We start from the raw sequence: 17,699 nt of genomic DNA on the forward strand, positions 1-17,699 counted from the left end.
GATCATTATTTCATGCAAGATAATGGAAGGATGTTTTAACTGGAAATTTTCCAATTTGTCTTACATTAAGAAAATTTCCTTTATAGACAGATATCCTTTTTCTGACAAGAAATTCACAGTTTATAAAGGGATTGTTTCATAAAAGTTGTTTTGTTCAAATTTGTTAAAATACATTGAAAAAGTTTCTCTGATAAAAAATAATTTAAAACATAATTATTCCACATACAAACTTTTTGTATTTTGTTGATCTGTGTAGTCTACAAGGCAGTCACAAGTCAGCTGTAAGAAATGTGGACAGTCCTTGCTTAGTCCACTGGGTGGTATGTACAAAGAATTCAAATCGTTCTTTCTTAAAATTAATGTTATGCATATATATACTTATTTATATTAAAGGACCTCCCCACTTTAGCTGTAGCTTGTGGTCTTTTTTCCATCTCTCTATTCAAAGAAAAATTTATTTATCTATTATACTTTTTGGTAAATATTAAACACTGATGTATCTTCAGTAAGTGTACAGTCCTTTTCCCCTGGGATATTGGGAGATAAGGGTAGAAAAGTAAGTTTTAAATGGTCACCTTTAGCCTAAAAACTACAGAATTACTACCCGAGGTCAATACAGGTAAATGAGGTAGAAAGAAAACGTACATTCATAGTTTTTGCAGATTTTTGTTTTATTTATTTTTATGAATTTCATCACCAGCACAAGATTGTCCAGTCTTGCCTTTTGGATTTAATATTCTTTACTACAAAATAGATTTATAATAGAAAGGAAAAATCTACAACCTTGTGCTCAATATAAAAAAAAAAAGGCTTGAAAAACCGATCATTCGATGAATATCAATAGAGATTTAACAAAAACAGACAAACCCAATTTCAAAAGATGGCATAGCTCCTAAAGTCAATGAACTTTTCAGTTTAATAAAATGCCAAATCTCCAAGTTAAGGTACATGTATTAATGAACATCTAAGGGCATTGTAAATTGCATAATTCAAACTCTGATGTTTTACTAAATCATCGGAGGCCGTATGTCACAGCTAAAGTGGGGAAGTCCTTTAATGTTAAACAACTGCCTAAAACTTGTATTTTACTCAAAGCTATTTTTCTCAGATTATGAAAAAAGAAAAAGAATTCCCAAATTCTTGGAAGGCGTGGGTATCTTTAGGAACAAAGCAGTACTTTTCACGTCTGACAATGAAAAGAAGAGCCATTTCCAGCCTTGTACTGCAGACACTGCTGGTAGAAATTGTGCTTATACATGTACTTATGTGTATAGGATTCTTGGGGAAAACAATCATGTGAACAGTAAAATTTTAATGAATTTAAGATTTTCAAGATATCTTCCAGGAACTTTTATTTTTTATCAAATGCATGAAAAACAACAAAATATTTTGAATTTGCTTTGTAGGTGTATCACTGAACAGTGTCTGGTATGAGGAGGAGAAATGTTGTGTCCAGTTCATTTCTTGTACAGGGTGTCACAAAGTTGGTGAACCAGCTTATGTTATTGGGGCTCATATTGTGTGCGTGGACCGTGTAAAACCTGCAAAAGAGTATGAAAAGGGACAGGTATGGAACTTTCAGGGAAAAGATACTACATTTTAGCCAGCTAGCCAATCCCCCACCCCACCCCACCCCACCCCCACCCCTTTCCAAGCCAAATACCTGAATATCTGTCTAGTCAGAGTTGTTGGTTTATTCATCTGTGCATCTTTTTTTTTTTTTATCCATGAATTGATTTTTACACAGGTACTGCTGATTACAATTTTAACCAAACATGACACAAAACTCACTGAGAGCCTAGTACAGGTGCAAGACCACACCTCCTTCAATAAAGAAAATTTTTTTTAAAAAAATAATGAAAAGGATAAAGAGCCCAAAGACTATTGACAAAAAGAAAACCTCAGACCTTGTGTAATGTATGATTCCTTATGTGGTTTATTTAATACTAGTCGCTTACTGGTGGGATTATGGAATTCCTATCAGTTTTATACCTGTCCATCAGTCTTGCTTGCCTATTTTCATTTTTTGCACTTTTTTCATTCAGAATTCCTATGAAACTTGCTTTATTTATAGCTTTTGAATGAGCAAGTATAGATCAAGGTTAATTTGTGTTACAGTTGACCTACTGTAAATGTACTTCTACATGAGTTATGGTCCATTGTGCAACATTGATTTTTCTATTTTTCAGTTCTCTTAAGTCACTTGTATGACCTATTGTGATCTGTTCCCTTTCATCATCATGCATGTAACTTCAGTTCTCTGAAACTACAGAACGATTTTTATCCAATTTTCTTACCCCTGCAAACAAAGTTCAGAAGGGGGGGGGGGTATACTGGAATCACTTTGTCCATCTGTCCGTAGACATGATTTGTCCAGAAAATATCTTTAACACTGATAAACAAATTCCATTAAAACTTTGTGAATATCTTACATGAATAATGAAGTTGTGCACCTGCTATTTTGATTGAAATTTTTTAGCATTCAAGGAAGTTTAATATAGTTTTTTTTTTCTCAACTTCATGGATTTAGTCATTTAGTTTTAGATTTTACAATGACATGTTCTCTCACAGAGACTTCTGCAAAGTTAAGAAGAGGGTATAATGAAATCATTCTGTCTGTCTGTAGATGTGATTTAGTCAGGCTGTGTTCTGAGATACATGGATTTTTCTGAAAATTTGTACTCTTTATTCACCATGTAAAGATGTGCATCTCATATTTTCATCATGATTGGGAAACTTTTCTCCATTTTACAGGTGTTACGTCAACTTTATGTACTTAGTCATTTTATTTTGTTCTGCTTAAGTTTAGGATAGGGTATAATAGAATCATTGTGTCAGTTAGTTTATCCATCTGTCTGTGGGTATGATATCCCTCGCAAACGAAATGTAAGGAAGGGGGGAGGGGGGTAAACTGGAATAACTTTGTCTGCCTATCCATTGGTCCATACATAAACTGAATTTGCTCAGAGTATGTCTTAATACCGATGGATTTCTTTTCCCCCCCCCCCCCCCCCCCCCCCATTTTGAGGGAAAGGGGTGTTGTCATTGTCCAAAGTATATGTTAAAAACCATTTGTTCTTCGATGAGCACAAATTCACTATTCTGCTATCCAATGTGCCCTGCAGGGAGTACATGTATTAGTCTCATTAGGACAGTTGTAGTGGTATAAAGCATCTTCATCTGGGTAAACAATAATTGTGGATTTCAATGTCTCTGTGTTCCAGGTCTTTTGGATGAAACCATCTATATACACCCATGAATGACATAGAATTTCTATCCTTCCATCTCTACTTCTTTGAACATTATTTTTCTCTATTTGCATATGTTTAACTGAATTTTGATATGGAACTGTGTATTGATGAGTTGATTATAAGTGTCGCTGGGATTGACTTACTGTCGAGGAAGTTATGGCCCTTGGACTTTTGAGTTGACAGTTTTCCAGACATTATTGTGCACTTTTCATTGATGGATCCAGCATCAATATCGCATTTGAAGATCATTTTAAAATCTGAGGATTTTTTACTGATATTAACATGAAATAAACTTTTAAAGTGTTTTGCAGTTAATCAAGAAAAGAAAATCAAAAGGGAGAAATGAAGGGCTGGCTGGTTCAGGTTTAGGCCCACATAGATTTATTACATATGCATAAAATTAAAATTAATTCAGTAACCTTGGCTTCATCGTCTTCACTAGCCAAAGATTTCTAAAATTATAGTCATTAAATTCGAATTGTTTTGTTAGGAGAGTAGCTTAAATATAGAAACCTTTCATTGGCTAACAAAGATGGGGACTCACTTAATGAAATATGTCTGTTTGACTCGAAAACAATTTCACTTTTACCGGTAATCATTATGTCGAAGGGGGACATATTGTTTTAGTGCGAATTCTTCTTCCACTTCTTCTTTCGCTTCTTATTCAAAATTTGTCCAGGCGATAATTTTTTTGTCTTCTGATGTAGGCCTTTGATATTTGGTATGTGGGTATACTGTGATAAGGCAGTGTGTTGTGTACCATTTTTAATAACCTTTGACGTGACCTTTTATGGAAAGGTCAATCAATAGAATTTTTGGGGCATTTTTTTGTTGTCCAGACCATAACTTTTTTAGTCTTTTGATATAGGCCTTTGATATTTGGTATGTTGATAAGTGTAATTTACTATCATGTTCACAACACTGTTCCTAAGTTGAATCACTTATACATATAGGTGACTGTTATGTACCATACTAACTCTTAATTTTCCACTTTAAAGATGATCCCTTAAAACTGTTTTTAAAACTATGGAAAATGGAAGGGGAGACATCAGTTTTAGTGTGCTAAAACAATTCTTCCTAGTTTTATTCTGTGCTCGAGCACCAAATATCACGCATTTTGAGCAGTTTTAATTCATATTGAATACTGATCTCAGCTTTAACTGCACTACAGTGAGTGGAATCTATAGTAATTGGCAAGGTCCAAATTATATGAGCATGTTTTTGGTTTTTCAGCTGTGATTTGATCCGTTATATTTTGTCTTTCAGGTATGGTTGATTGCTGGGGAAGTTTCGATAGGAGATTGTTAGTGCCTGGATCATGTTGAATATTAAATAATGATATTTTTGGCTTGTTATGAATAAATTTACATGAATGTTGAGGGTCTTTAATTATTTATTGATATATGATACAAAGTTGAGAAATGTGCAAGATTTATAAATTTTGGATTTGTAGAAGAGCAACATAAGCACATTCAGATAGGAGATCATCATAAGCACATTCAGACAGGAGCATCATCATAAGCACATTCAGATAGGAGAGAATCATAAGCACATTCAGACAGGAGCATCATAAGCACATTCAGACAGGAGCATCATCATAAGCACATTCAGACAGGAGCATCATAAGTACATTCAGACGTAAGCACATTCAGACAGGAGCATCATCATAAGCACATTCAGACAGGAGCATCATAAGCACATTCAGACAGAAGCATAAGCACATTCAGATAGGAGATCATCATAAGCACATTCAGACAGGAGATCATCATAAGCACATTCAGACAGGAGCATCATCATAAGCACATTCAGACAGGAGAGCATCATCATGAGCACATTCAGACAGGAGATCATCATAAGCACATTCAGACAGAAGCATCATAAGCACATTCAGACAGGAGATCATCATAAGCACATTCAGACAGAAGCATCATAAGCACATTCAGACAGGAGATCATCATAAGCACATTCAGACAGGAGATCATCATAAGCACATTCAGACAGGAGATCATCATAAGCACATTCAGACAGGAGCATCATCATAAGTACATTCAGACAGGAGCATCATAAGCACATTCAGACAGGAGATTATCATAAGCACATTCAGACAGGAGCATCATCATAAGCACATTCAGACAGGAGCATCATAAGCACATTCAGACAGGAGCATCATAAGCACATTCAGACAGGAGCATCATCATAAGCACATTCAGACAGGAGCATCATAAGTACATTCAGACAGAAGCATCATAAGCACATTCAGACAGAAGCATAAGCACATTCAGATAGGAGATCATCATAAGCACATTCAGACAGGAGATCATCATAAGCACATTCAGACAGGAGAGGATCATAAGCACATTCAGACAGGAGCATCATCATAAGCACATTCAGACAGGAGCATCATAAGCACATTCAGACAGAAGCATAAGCACATTCAGATAGGAGATCATCATAAGCACATTCAGACAGGAGAGCATCATAAGCACATTCAGACAGGAGATCATCTTATCACATTCAGACAGGAGAGCATCATCATAAGTACATTCAGATAGGAGATCATCAAAAGTACATTCAGACAGGAGCATCATAAGCACATTCAGACAGGAGCATCATCAGAAGCACATTCAGACAGGAGATCATCATAAGCACATTCAGACAGGAGAGGATCATAAGCACATTCAGACAGGAGCATCATAAGCACATTCAGACAGGAGCATCATAAGCACATTCAGACAGAAGCATAAGCACATTCAGATAGGAGATCATAAGCACATTCAGACAGGAGATCATCATAAGCACATTCAGACAGGAGAAGATCATAAGCACATTCAGACAGGAGATCATCATAAGCACATTCAGACAGGAGAGGATCATTAGCACATTCAGACAGGAGAGCATCATAAGCACATTCAGACAGGAGAGCATCATAAGCACATTCAGACAGGAGCATCATAAGCACATTCAGACAGGAGCATCATCATAAGCACATTCAGACAGGAGCATCATAAGTACATTCAGACGTAAGCACATTCAGACAGGAGCATCATCATAAGCACATTCAGACAGGAGCATCATAAGCACATTCAGACAGAAGCATAAGCACATTCAGATAGGAGATCATCATAAGCACATTCAGACAGGAGATCATCATAAGCACATTCAGACAGGAGATCATCATAATCACATTCAGACAGGAGAGCATCATCATAAGTACATTCAGACAGGAGCATCATAAGCACATTCAGGAGCATCATCATAAGCACATTCAGACAGGAGCATCATAAGCACATTCAGACAGAAGCATAAGCACATTCAGATAGGAGATCATCATAAGCACATTCAGACAGGAGATCATCATAAGCACATTCAGACAGGAGAGGATCATAAGCACATTCAGACAGGAGATCATCATAAGCACATTCAGACAGGAGAGGATCATAAGCACATTCAGACAGGAGAGCATCATAAGCACATTCAGACAGGAGAGCATCATAAGCACATTCAGACAGGAGCATCATCATAAGCACATTCAGACAGGAGCATCATAAGTACATTCAGACGTAAGCACATTCAGACAGGAGATCATCATAAGCACATTCAGACAGGAGATCATCATAATCACATTCAGACAGGAGAGCATCATCATAAGTACATTCAGATAGGAGATCATCATAAGTACATTCAGACAGGAGCATCATAAGCACATTCAGACAGGAGCATCATCAGAAGCACATTCAGACAGGAGATCATCATAAGCACATTCAGACAGGAGAGGATCATAAGCACATTCAGACAGGAGCATGATAAGCACATTCAGACAGGAGCATCATAAGCACATTCAGACAGATCATCATAAGCACATTCTGACATGAGCATCATCATAAGCACATTCAGACTGGGGATCATCATAAACACATTCAGACAGGAGCATCATCATAAGTACATTCAGACAAGCATCATAAGCACATTCAGACAGGAGATCATCATAAGCACATTCAGATAGGAGAGTGTCATAAGCACATTCAGACAGGAGCATCATAAGCACATTCAGACAGGAGATCATCATAATCACATTCAGACAGGAGAGCATCATCATAAGTACATTCAGATAGGAGATCATCATAAGTACATTCAGACAGGAGCATCATAAGCACATTCAGACAGGAGCATCATCAGAAGCACATTCAGACAGGAGATCATCATAAGCACATTCAGACAGGAGAGGATCATAAGCACATTCAGACAGGAGCATCATAAGCACATTCAGACAGGAGCATCATAAGCACATTCAGACAGAAGCATAAGCACATTCAGATAGGAGATCATCATAAGCACATTCAGACAGGAGATCATCATAAGCACATTCAGACAGGAGAGGATCATAAGCACATTCAGACAGGAGCATCATCATAAGCACATTCAGACAGGAGCATCATAAGCACATTCAGACAGAAGCATAAGCACATTCAGATAGGAGATCATCATAAGCACATTCAGACAGGAGAGCATCATAAGCACATTCAGACAGGAGATCATCTTATCACATTCAGACAGGAGAGCATCATCATAAGTACATTCAGATAGGAGATCATCAAAAGTACATTCAGACAGGAGCATCATAAGCACATTCAGACAGGAGCATCATCAGAAGCACATTCAGACAGGAGATCATCATAAGCACATTCAGACAGGAGAGGATCATAAGCACATTCAGACAGGAGCATCATAAGCACATTCAGACAGGAGCATCATAAGCACATTCAGACAGAAGCATAAGCACATTCAGATAGGAGATCATAAGCACATTCAGACAGGAGATCATCATAAGCACATTCAGACAGGAGAAGATCATAAGCACATTCAGACAGGAGATCATCATAAGCACATTCAGACAGGAGAGGATCATTAGCACATTCAGACAGGAGAGCATCATAAGCACATTCAGACAGGAGAGCATCATAAGCACATTCAGACAGGAGCATCATAAGCACATTCAGACAGGAGCATCATCATAAGCACATTCAGACAGGAGCATCATAAGTACATTCAGACGTAAGCACATTCAGACAGGAGCATCATCATAAGCACATTCAGACAGGAGCATCATAAGCACATTCAGACAGAAGCATAAGCACATTCAGATAGGAGATCATCATAAGCACATTCAGACAGGAGATCATCATAAGCACATTCAGACAGGAGATCATCATAATCACATTCAGACAGGAGAGCATCATCATAAGTACATTCAGACAGGAGCATCATAAGCACATTCAGGAGCATCATCATAAGCACATTCAGACAGGAGCATCATAAGCACATTCAGACAGAAGCATAAGCACATTCAGATAGGAGATCATCATAAGCACATTCAGACAGGAGATCATCATAAGCACATTCAGACAGGAGAGGATCATAAGCACATTCAGACAGGAGATCATCATAAGCACATTCAGACAGGAGAGGATCATAAGCACATTCAGACAGGAGAGCATCATAAGCACATTCAGACAGGAGAGCATCATAAGCACATTCAGACAGGAGCATCATCATAAGCACATTCAGACAGGAGCATCATAAGTACATTCAGACGTAAGCACATTCAGACAGGAGATCATCATAAGCACATTCAGACAGGAGATCATCATAATCACATTCAGACAGGAGAGCATCATCATAAGTACATTCAGATAGGAGATCATCATAAGTACATTCAGACAGGAGCATCATAAGCACATTCAGACAGGAGCATCATCAGAAGCACATTCAGACAGGAGATCATCATAAGCACATTCAGACAGGAGAGGATCATAAGCACATTCAGACAGGAGCATGATAAGCACATTCAGACAGGAGCATCATAAGCACATTCAGACAGATCATCATAAGCACATTCTGACATGAGCATCATCATAAGCACATTCAGACTGGGGATCATCATAAACACATTCAGACAGGAGCATCATCATAAGTACATTCAGACAAGCATCATAAGCACATTCAGACAGGAGATCATCATAAGCACATTCAGATAGGAGAGTGTCATAAGCACATTCAGACAGGAGCATCATAAGCACATTCAGACAGGAGATCATCATAATCACATTCAGACAGGAGAGCATCATCATAAGTACATTCAGATAGGAGATCATCATAAGTACATTCAGACAGGAGCATCATAAGCACATTCAGACAGGAGCATCATCAGAAGCACATTCAGACAGGAGATCATCATAAGCACATTCAGACAGGAGAGGATCATAAGCACATTCAGACAGGAGCATCATAAGCACATTCAGACAGGAGCATCATAAGCACATTCAGACAGAAGCATAAGCACATTCAGATAGGAGATCATCATAAGCACATTCAGACAGGAGATCATCATAAGCACATTCAGACAGGAGAGGATCATAAGCACATTCAGACAGGAGATCATCATAAGCACATTCAGACAGGAGAGGATCATAAGCACATTCAGACAGGAGAGCATCATAAGCACATTCAGACAGGAGAGCATCATAAGCACATTCAGACAGGAGCATCATAAGCACATTCAGACAGGAGCATCATCATAAGCACATTCAGACAGGAGCATCATAAGTACATTCAGACGTAAGCACATTCAGACAGGAGCATCATCATAAGCACATTCAGACAGGAGCATCATAAGCACATTCAGACAGAAGCATAAGCACATTCAGATAGGAGATCATCATAAGCACATTCAGACAGGAGATCATCATAAGCACATTCAGACAGGAGATCATCATAATCACATTCAGACAGGAGAGCATCATCATAAGTACATTCAGATAGGAGATCATCATAAGTACATTCAGACAGGAGCATCATAAGCACATTCAGGAGCATCATCATAAGCACATTCAGACAGGAGATCATCATAAGCACATTCAGACAGGAGATCATCATAAGCACATTCAGACAGGAGCATCATCATAAGTACATTCAGACAGGAGCATCATAAGCACATTCAGACAGGAGATTATCATAAGCACATTCAGACAGGAGCATCATCATAAGCACATTCAGACAGGAGCATCATAAGCACATTCAGACAGGAGCATCATAAGCACATTCAGACAGGAGCATCATCATAAGCACATTCAGACAGGAGCATCATAAGTACATTCAGACAGAAGCATCATAAGCACATTCAGACAGAAGCATAAGCACATTCAGATAGGAGATCATCATAAGCACATTCAGACAGGAGATCATCATAAGCACATTCAGACAGGAGAGGATCATAAGCACATTCAGACAGGAGCATCATCATAAGCACATTCAGACAGGAGCATCATAAGCACATTCAGACAGAAGCATAAGCACATTCAGATAGGAGATCATCATAAGCACATTCAGACAGGAGATCATCATAAGCACATTCAGACAGGAGATCATCTTATCACATTCAGACAGGAGAGCATCATCATAAGTACATTCAGATAGGAGATCATCATAAGTACATTCAGACAGGAGCATCATAAGCACATTCAGACAGGAGCATCATCAGAAGCACATTCAGACAGGAGATCATCATAAGCACATTCAGACAGGAGAGGATCATAAGCACATTTAGACAGGAGCATCATAAGCACATTCAGACAGGAGCATCATAAGCACATTCAGACAGAAGCATAAGCACATTCAGATAGGAGATCATCATAAGCACATTCAGACAGGAGATCATCATAAGCACATTCAGACAGGAGAAGATCATAAGCACATTCAGACAGGAGATCATCATAAGCACATTCAGACAGGAGAGGATCATTAGCACATTCAGACAGGAGAGCATCATAAGCACATTCAGACAGGAGAGCATCATAAGCACATTCAGACAGGAGCATCATAAGCACATTCAGACAGGAGCATCATCATAAGCACATTCAGACAGGAGCATCATAAGTACATTCAGATGTAAGCACATTCAGACAGGAGCATCATCATAAGCACATTCAGACAGGAGCATCATAAGCACATTCAGACAGAAGCATAAGCACATTCAGATAGGAGATCATCATAAGCACATTCAGACAGGAGATCATCATAAGCACATTCAGACAGGAGATCATCATAATCACATTCAGACAGGAGAGCATCATCATAAGTACATTCAGACAGGAGCATCATAAGCACATTCAGGAGCATCATCATAAGCACATTCAGACAGGAGCATCATAAGCACATTCAGACAGAAGCATAAGCACATTCAGATAGGAGATCATCATAAGCACATTCAGACAGGAGATCATCATAAGCACATTCAGACAGGAGAGGATCATAAGCACATTCAGACAGGAGATCATCATAAGCACATTCAGACAGGAGAGGATCATAAGCACATTCAGACAGGAGAGCATCATAAGCACATTCAGACAGGAGAGCATCATAAGCACATTCAGACAGGAGCATCATCATAAGCACATTCAGACAGGAGCATCATAAGTACATTCAGACGTAAGCACATTCAGACAGGAGATCATCATAAGCACATTCAGACAGGAGATCATCATAATCACATTCAGACAGGAGAGCATCATCATAAGTACATTCAGATAGGAGATCATCATAAGTACATTCAGACAGGAGCATCATAAGCACATTCAGACAGGAGCATCATCAGAAGCACATTCAGACAGGAGATCATCATAAGCACATTCAGACAGGAGAGGATCATAAGCACATTCAGACAGGAGCATGATAAGCACATTCAGACAGGAGCATCATAAGCACATTCAGACAGATCATCATAAGCACATTCTGACATGAGCATCATCATAAGCACATTCAGACTGGGGATCATCATAAACACATTCAGACAGGAGCATCATCATAAGTACATTCAGACAAGCATCATAAGCACATTCAGACAGGAGATCATCATAAGCACATTCAGATAGGAGAGTGTCATAAGCACATTCAGACAGGAGCATCATAAGCACATTCAGACAGGAGATCATCATAATCACATTCAGACAGGAGAGCATCATCATAAGTACATTCAGATAGGAGATCATCATAAGTACATTCAGACAGGAGCATCATAAGCACATTCAGACAGGAGCATCATCAGAAGCACATTCAGACAGGAGATCATCATAAGCACATTCAGACAGGAGAGGATCATAAGCACATTCAGACAGGAGCATCATAAGCACATTCAGACAGGAGCATCATAAGCACATTCAGACAGAAGCATAAGCACATTCAGATAGGAGATCATCATAAGCACATTCAGACAGGAGATCATCATAAGCACATTCAGACAGGAGAGGATCATAAGCACATTCAGACAGGAGATCATCATAAGCACATTCAGACAGGAGAGGATCATAAGCACATTCAGACAGGAGAGCATCATAAGCACATTCAGACAGGAGAGCATCATAAGCACATTCAGACAGGAGCATCATAAGCACATTCAGACAGGAGCATCATCATAAGCACATTCAGACAGGAGCATCATAAGTACATTCAGACGTAAGCACATTCAGACAGGAGCATCATCATAAGCACATTCAGACAGGAGCATCATAAGCACATTCAGACAGAAGCATAAGCACATTCAGATAGGAGATCATCATAAGCACATTCAGACAGGAGATCATCATAAGCACATTCAGACAGGAGATCATCATAATCACATTCAGACAGGAGAGCATCATCATAAGTACATTCAGATAGGAGATCATCATAAGTACATTCAGACAGGAGCATCATAAGCACATTCAGGAGCATCATCATAAGCACATTCAGACAGGAGCATCATAAGCACATTCAGACAGAAGCATAAGCACATTCAGATAGGAGATCATCATAAGCACATTCAGACAGGAGATCATCATAAGCACATTCAGACAGGAGAGGATCATAAGCACATTCAGACAGGAGATCATCATAAGCACATTCAGACAGGAGAGGATCATAAGCACATTCAGACAGGAGAGCATCATAAGCACATTCAGACAGGAGAGCATCATAAGCACATTCAGACAGGAGCATCATAAGCACATTCAGACAGGAGCATCATCATAAGCACATTCAGACAGGAGCATCATAAGTACATTCAAACGTAAGCACATTCAGACAGGAGCATCATCATAAGCACATTCAGACAGGAGATCATCATAATCACATTCAGACAGGAGAGCATCATCATAAGTACATTCAGATAGGAGATCATCATAAGTACATTCAGACAGGAGCATCATAAGCACATTCAGACAGGAGCATCATCAGAAGCACATTCAGACAGGAGATCATCATAAGCACATTCAGACAGGAGAGGATCATAAGCACATTCATACAGGAGATTATCATAAGCACATTCAGACAGGAGCATCATAAGCACATTCAGACAGGAGCATCATAAGCACATTCAGACAGATCATCATAAGCACATTCTGACATGAGCATCATCATAAGCACATTCAGACTGGGGATCATCATAAACACATTCAGACAGGAGATCATCATAAGCACATTCAGACAGGAGATCATCATAAGCACATTCAGACAGGAGAGGATCATAAGCACATTCATACAGGAGAGCATCATAAGCACATTCAGACAGGAGACCATCATAAGCACATTCAGACAGGAGCATCATCATAAGCACATTCAGACAGGAGCATCATAAGTACATTCAGACGTAAGCACATTCAGACAGGAGATCATCATAAGCACATTCAGACAGGAGATCATCATAATCACATTCAGACAGGAGAGCATCATCATAAGTACATTCAGATAGGAGATCATCATAAGTACATTCAGACAGGAGCATCATAAGCACATTCAGACAGGAGCATCATCAGAAGCACATTCAGACAGGAGATCATCATAAGCACATTCAGACAGGAGAGGATCATAAGCACATTCAGACAGGAGCATCATAAGCACATTCAGACAGGAGTATCATAAGCACATTCAGACAGAAGCATCATAAGCACATTCAGACAGGAGCATCATCATAAGCACATTCAGACAGGAGATCATCATAAGCACATTCAGACAGGAGATCATCATAAGCACTTTCAGACAGGAGATTATCATAAGCACATTCAGACAGGAGCATCATAAGCACATTCAGACAGGAGCATCATAAGCACATTCAGACAGATCATCATAAGCACATTCTAACATGAGCATCATCATAAGCACATTCAGACTGGGGATCATCATAAACACATTCAGACAGGAGCATCATCATAAGTACATTCAGACAAGCATCATAAGCACATTCAGATAGGAGCATCATAAGCACATTCAGACAGGAGATCATCATAAGCACATTCAGATAGGAGAGTGTCATAAGCACATTCAGACAGGAGCATCATAAGCACATTCAGACAGGAGATCATCATAAGCACATTCAGACAGGAGATCATCATAAGCACATTCAGAGAGGAGCATCATCATAAGTACATTCAAACAGAAGCATCATAAGCACATTCAAACAGGAGCATCATAACCACATTCAGACAGGAGATCATCATAATCACATTCAGACAGGAGCATCATAAGCACATTCAGACAGAAGAGCATCATAAGCACATTCAGATAGGAGCATCATAAGCACATTCAAACAGGAGATCATCATAAGCACATTCAGACAGGAGCATCATAAGCACATTCAGACAGAAGAGCATCATAAGCACATTCAGACAGGAGCATCATAAGCACATTCAGACAGGAGATCATCATAAGCACATTCAGACAGGAGCATCATCATAAGCACATTCAGACAGGAGCATCATAAGCACATTCAGACAGGAGATCATCATAAACACATTCAGAGAGGAGAGGATCATAAGCACATTCAGACAGGAGCATCATCATAAGCACATTCAGACAGGAGCATAAGTACATTCAGATAGGAGATCATCATAAGCACATTCAGACAGGAGATCATCATAAGCACATTCAGACAGGAGATCATCATAATCACATTCAGACAGGAGAGCATCATCATAAGTACATTCAGATAGGAGATCATCATAAGTACATTCAGACAGGAGCATCATAAGCACATTCAGACAGGAGCATCATCAGAAGCACATTCAGACAGGAGATCATCATAAGCACATTCAGACAGGAGAGGATCATAAGCACATTCAGACAGGAGTATCATAAGCACATTGAGACAGAAGCATAAGCACATTCAGATAGGAGATCATCATAAGCACATTCAGACAGGAGATCATCATCAGCACATTCAGACAGGAGAGGATCATAAGCACATTCAGACAGGAGATCATCATAAGCACATTCAGACAGGAGAGGATCATAAGCACATTCAGACAGGAGAGCATCATAAGCACATTCAGACAGGAGAGCATCATTAGCACATTCAGACAGGAGCATCATAAGCACATTCAGACAGGAGCATCATCATAAGCACATTCAGACAGGAGCATCATAAGTACATTCAGACGTAAGCACATTCAGACAGGAGCATCATCATAAGCACATTCAGACAGGAGCATCATAAGCACATTCAGACAGAAGCATAAGCACATTCAGATAGGAGATCATCATAAGCACATTCAGACAGGAGATCATCATAAGCACATTCAGACAGGAGATCATCATAATCACATCCAGACAGGAGAGGATCATAAGCACATTCAGACAGGAGCATCATAAGCACATTCAGCACATTCAGACAGGAGCATCATAAGCACATTCAGACAGAAGCATAAGCACATTCAGATAGGAGATCATCATAAGCACATTCAGACAGGAGATCATCATAAGCACATTCAGACAGGAGAGGATCATAAGCACATTCAGACAGGAGATCATCATAAGCACATTCAGACAGGAGATCATCATAAGCACATTCAGACAGGAGAGGATCATAAGCACATTCAGACAGGAGAGCATCATAAGCACATTCAGACAGGAGAGCATCATAAGCACATTCAGACAGGAGCATCATCATAAGCACATTCAGACAGGAGCATCATAAGTACATTCAGACGTAAGCACATTCAGTCAGGAGATCATCATAAGCACATTCAGACAGGAGATCATCATAATCACATTCAGACAGGAGAGCATCATCATAAGTACATTCAGATAGGAGATCATCATAAGTACATTCAGACAGGAGCATCATAAGCACATTCAGACAGGAGCATCATCAGAAGCACATTCAGACAGGAGATCATCATAAGCACATTCAGACAGGAGAGGATCATAAGCACATTCAGACAGGAGCATCATAAGCACATTCAGACAGGAGTATCATAAGCACATTCAGACAGAAGCATCATAAGCACATTCAGACAGGAGCATCATCATAAGCACATTCAGACAGGAGATCATCATAAGCACATTCAGACAGGAGATCATCATAAGCACATTCAGACAGGAGCATCATAAGCACATTCAGACAGGAGCATCATAAGCACATTCTGACATGAGCATCATCATAAGCACATTCAGACTGGGGATCATCATAAACACATTCAGACAGGAGCATCATCATAAGTACATTCAGACAAGCATCATAAGCACATTCAGACAGGAGATCATCATAAGCACATTCAGATAGGAGAGTGTCATAAGCACATTCAGACAGGAGCATCATAAGCACATTCAGACAGGAGATCATCATAAGCACATTCAGACAGGAGAGGATCATAAGCACATTCAGACAGGAGCATCATAAGCACATTCAGACAGGAGCATCATAAGCACATTCAGACAGAAGCATAAGCACATTCAGATAGGAGATCATAAGCACATTCAGACAGGAGATCATCATAAGCACATTCAGACAGGAGAAGATCATAAGCACATTCAGACAGGAGATCATCATAAGCACATTCAGACAGGAGAGGATCATTAGCACATTCAGACAGGAGAGCATCATAAGCACATTCAGACAGGAGAGCATCATAAGCACATTCAGACAGGAGCATCATAAGCACATTCAGACAGGAGCATCATCATAAGCACATTCAGACAGGAGCATCATAAGTACATTCAGACGTAAGCACATTCAGACAGGAGCATCATCATAAGCACATTCAGACAGGAGCATCATAAGCACATTCAGACAGAAGCATAAGCACATTCAGATAGGAGATCATCATAAGCACATTCAGACAGGAGATCATCATAAGCACATTCAGACAGGAGATCATCATAATCACATTCAGACAGGAGAGCATCATCATAAGTACATTCAGACAGGAGCATCATAAGCACATTCAGGAGCATCATCATAAGCACATTCAGACAGGAGATCATCATAAGCACATTCAGACAGAAGCATAAGCACATTCAGATAGGAGATCATCATAAGCACATTCAGACAGGAGATCATCATAAGCACATTCAGACAGGAGAGGATCATAAGCACATTCAGACAGGAGATCATCATAAGCACATTCAGACAGGAGAGGATCA

General features: G+C 39.4%; 1 protein-coding gene across 1 annotated transcript in view; it reads left to right on the forward strand.

Annotated features, from left to right (window-relative positions):
• Positions 1-4,628, forward strand: part of LOC125654366 (Fanconi anemia group J protein homolog) — a 56,737-nt gene extending 52,109 nt beyond the window's left edge. The window contains exons 27-30 of the mRNA XM_048884319.2: positions 257-320; positions 1,109-1,237; positions 1,407-1,567; positions 4,518-4,628. Coding sequence (XP_048740276.2) covers positions 257-320; positions 1,109-1,237; positions 1,407-1,567; positions 4,518-4,559 — 396 coding nt within the window. The 3' untranslated portion in view covers positions 4,560-4,628. The remainder of the gene's footprint in view (positions 1-256; positions 321-1,108; positions 1,238-1,406; positions 1,568-4,517) is intronic.
• The last annotated feature ends 13,071 nt before the right edge of the window (positions 4,629-17,699 follow it).

Source organism: Ostrea edulis, chromosome 1 (assembly GCF_947568905.1).
Source record: "Ostrea edulis chromosome 1, xbOstEdul1.1, whole genome shotgun sequence".
Classification (NCBI taxonomy): Eukaryota; Metazoa; Mollusca; class Bivalvia; order Ostreida; family Ostreidae; genus Ostrea; species Ostrea edulis.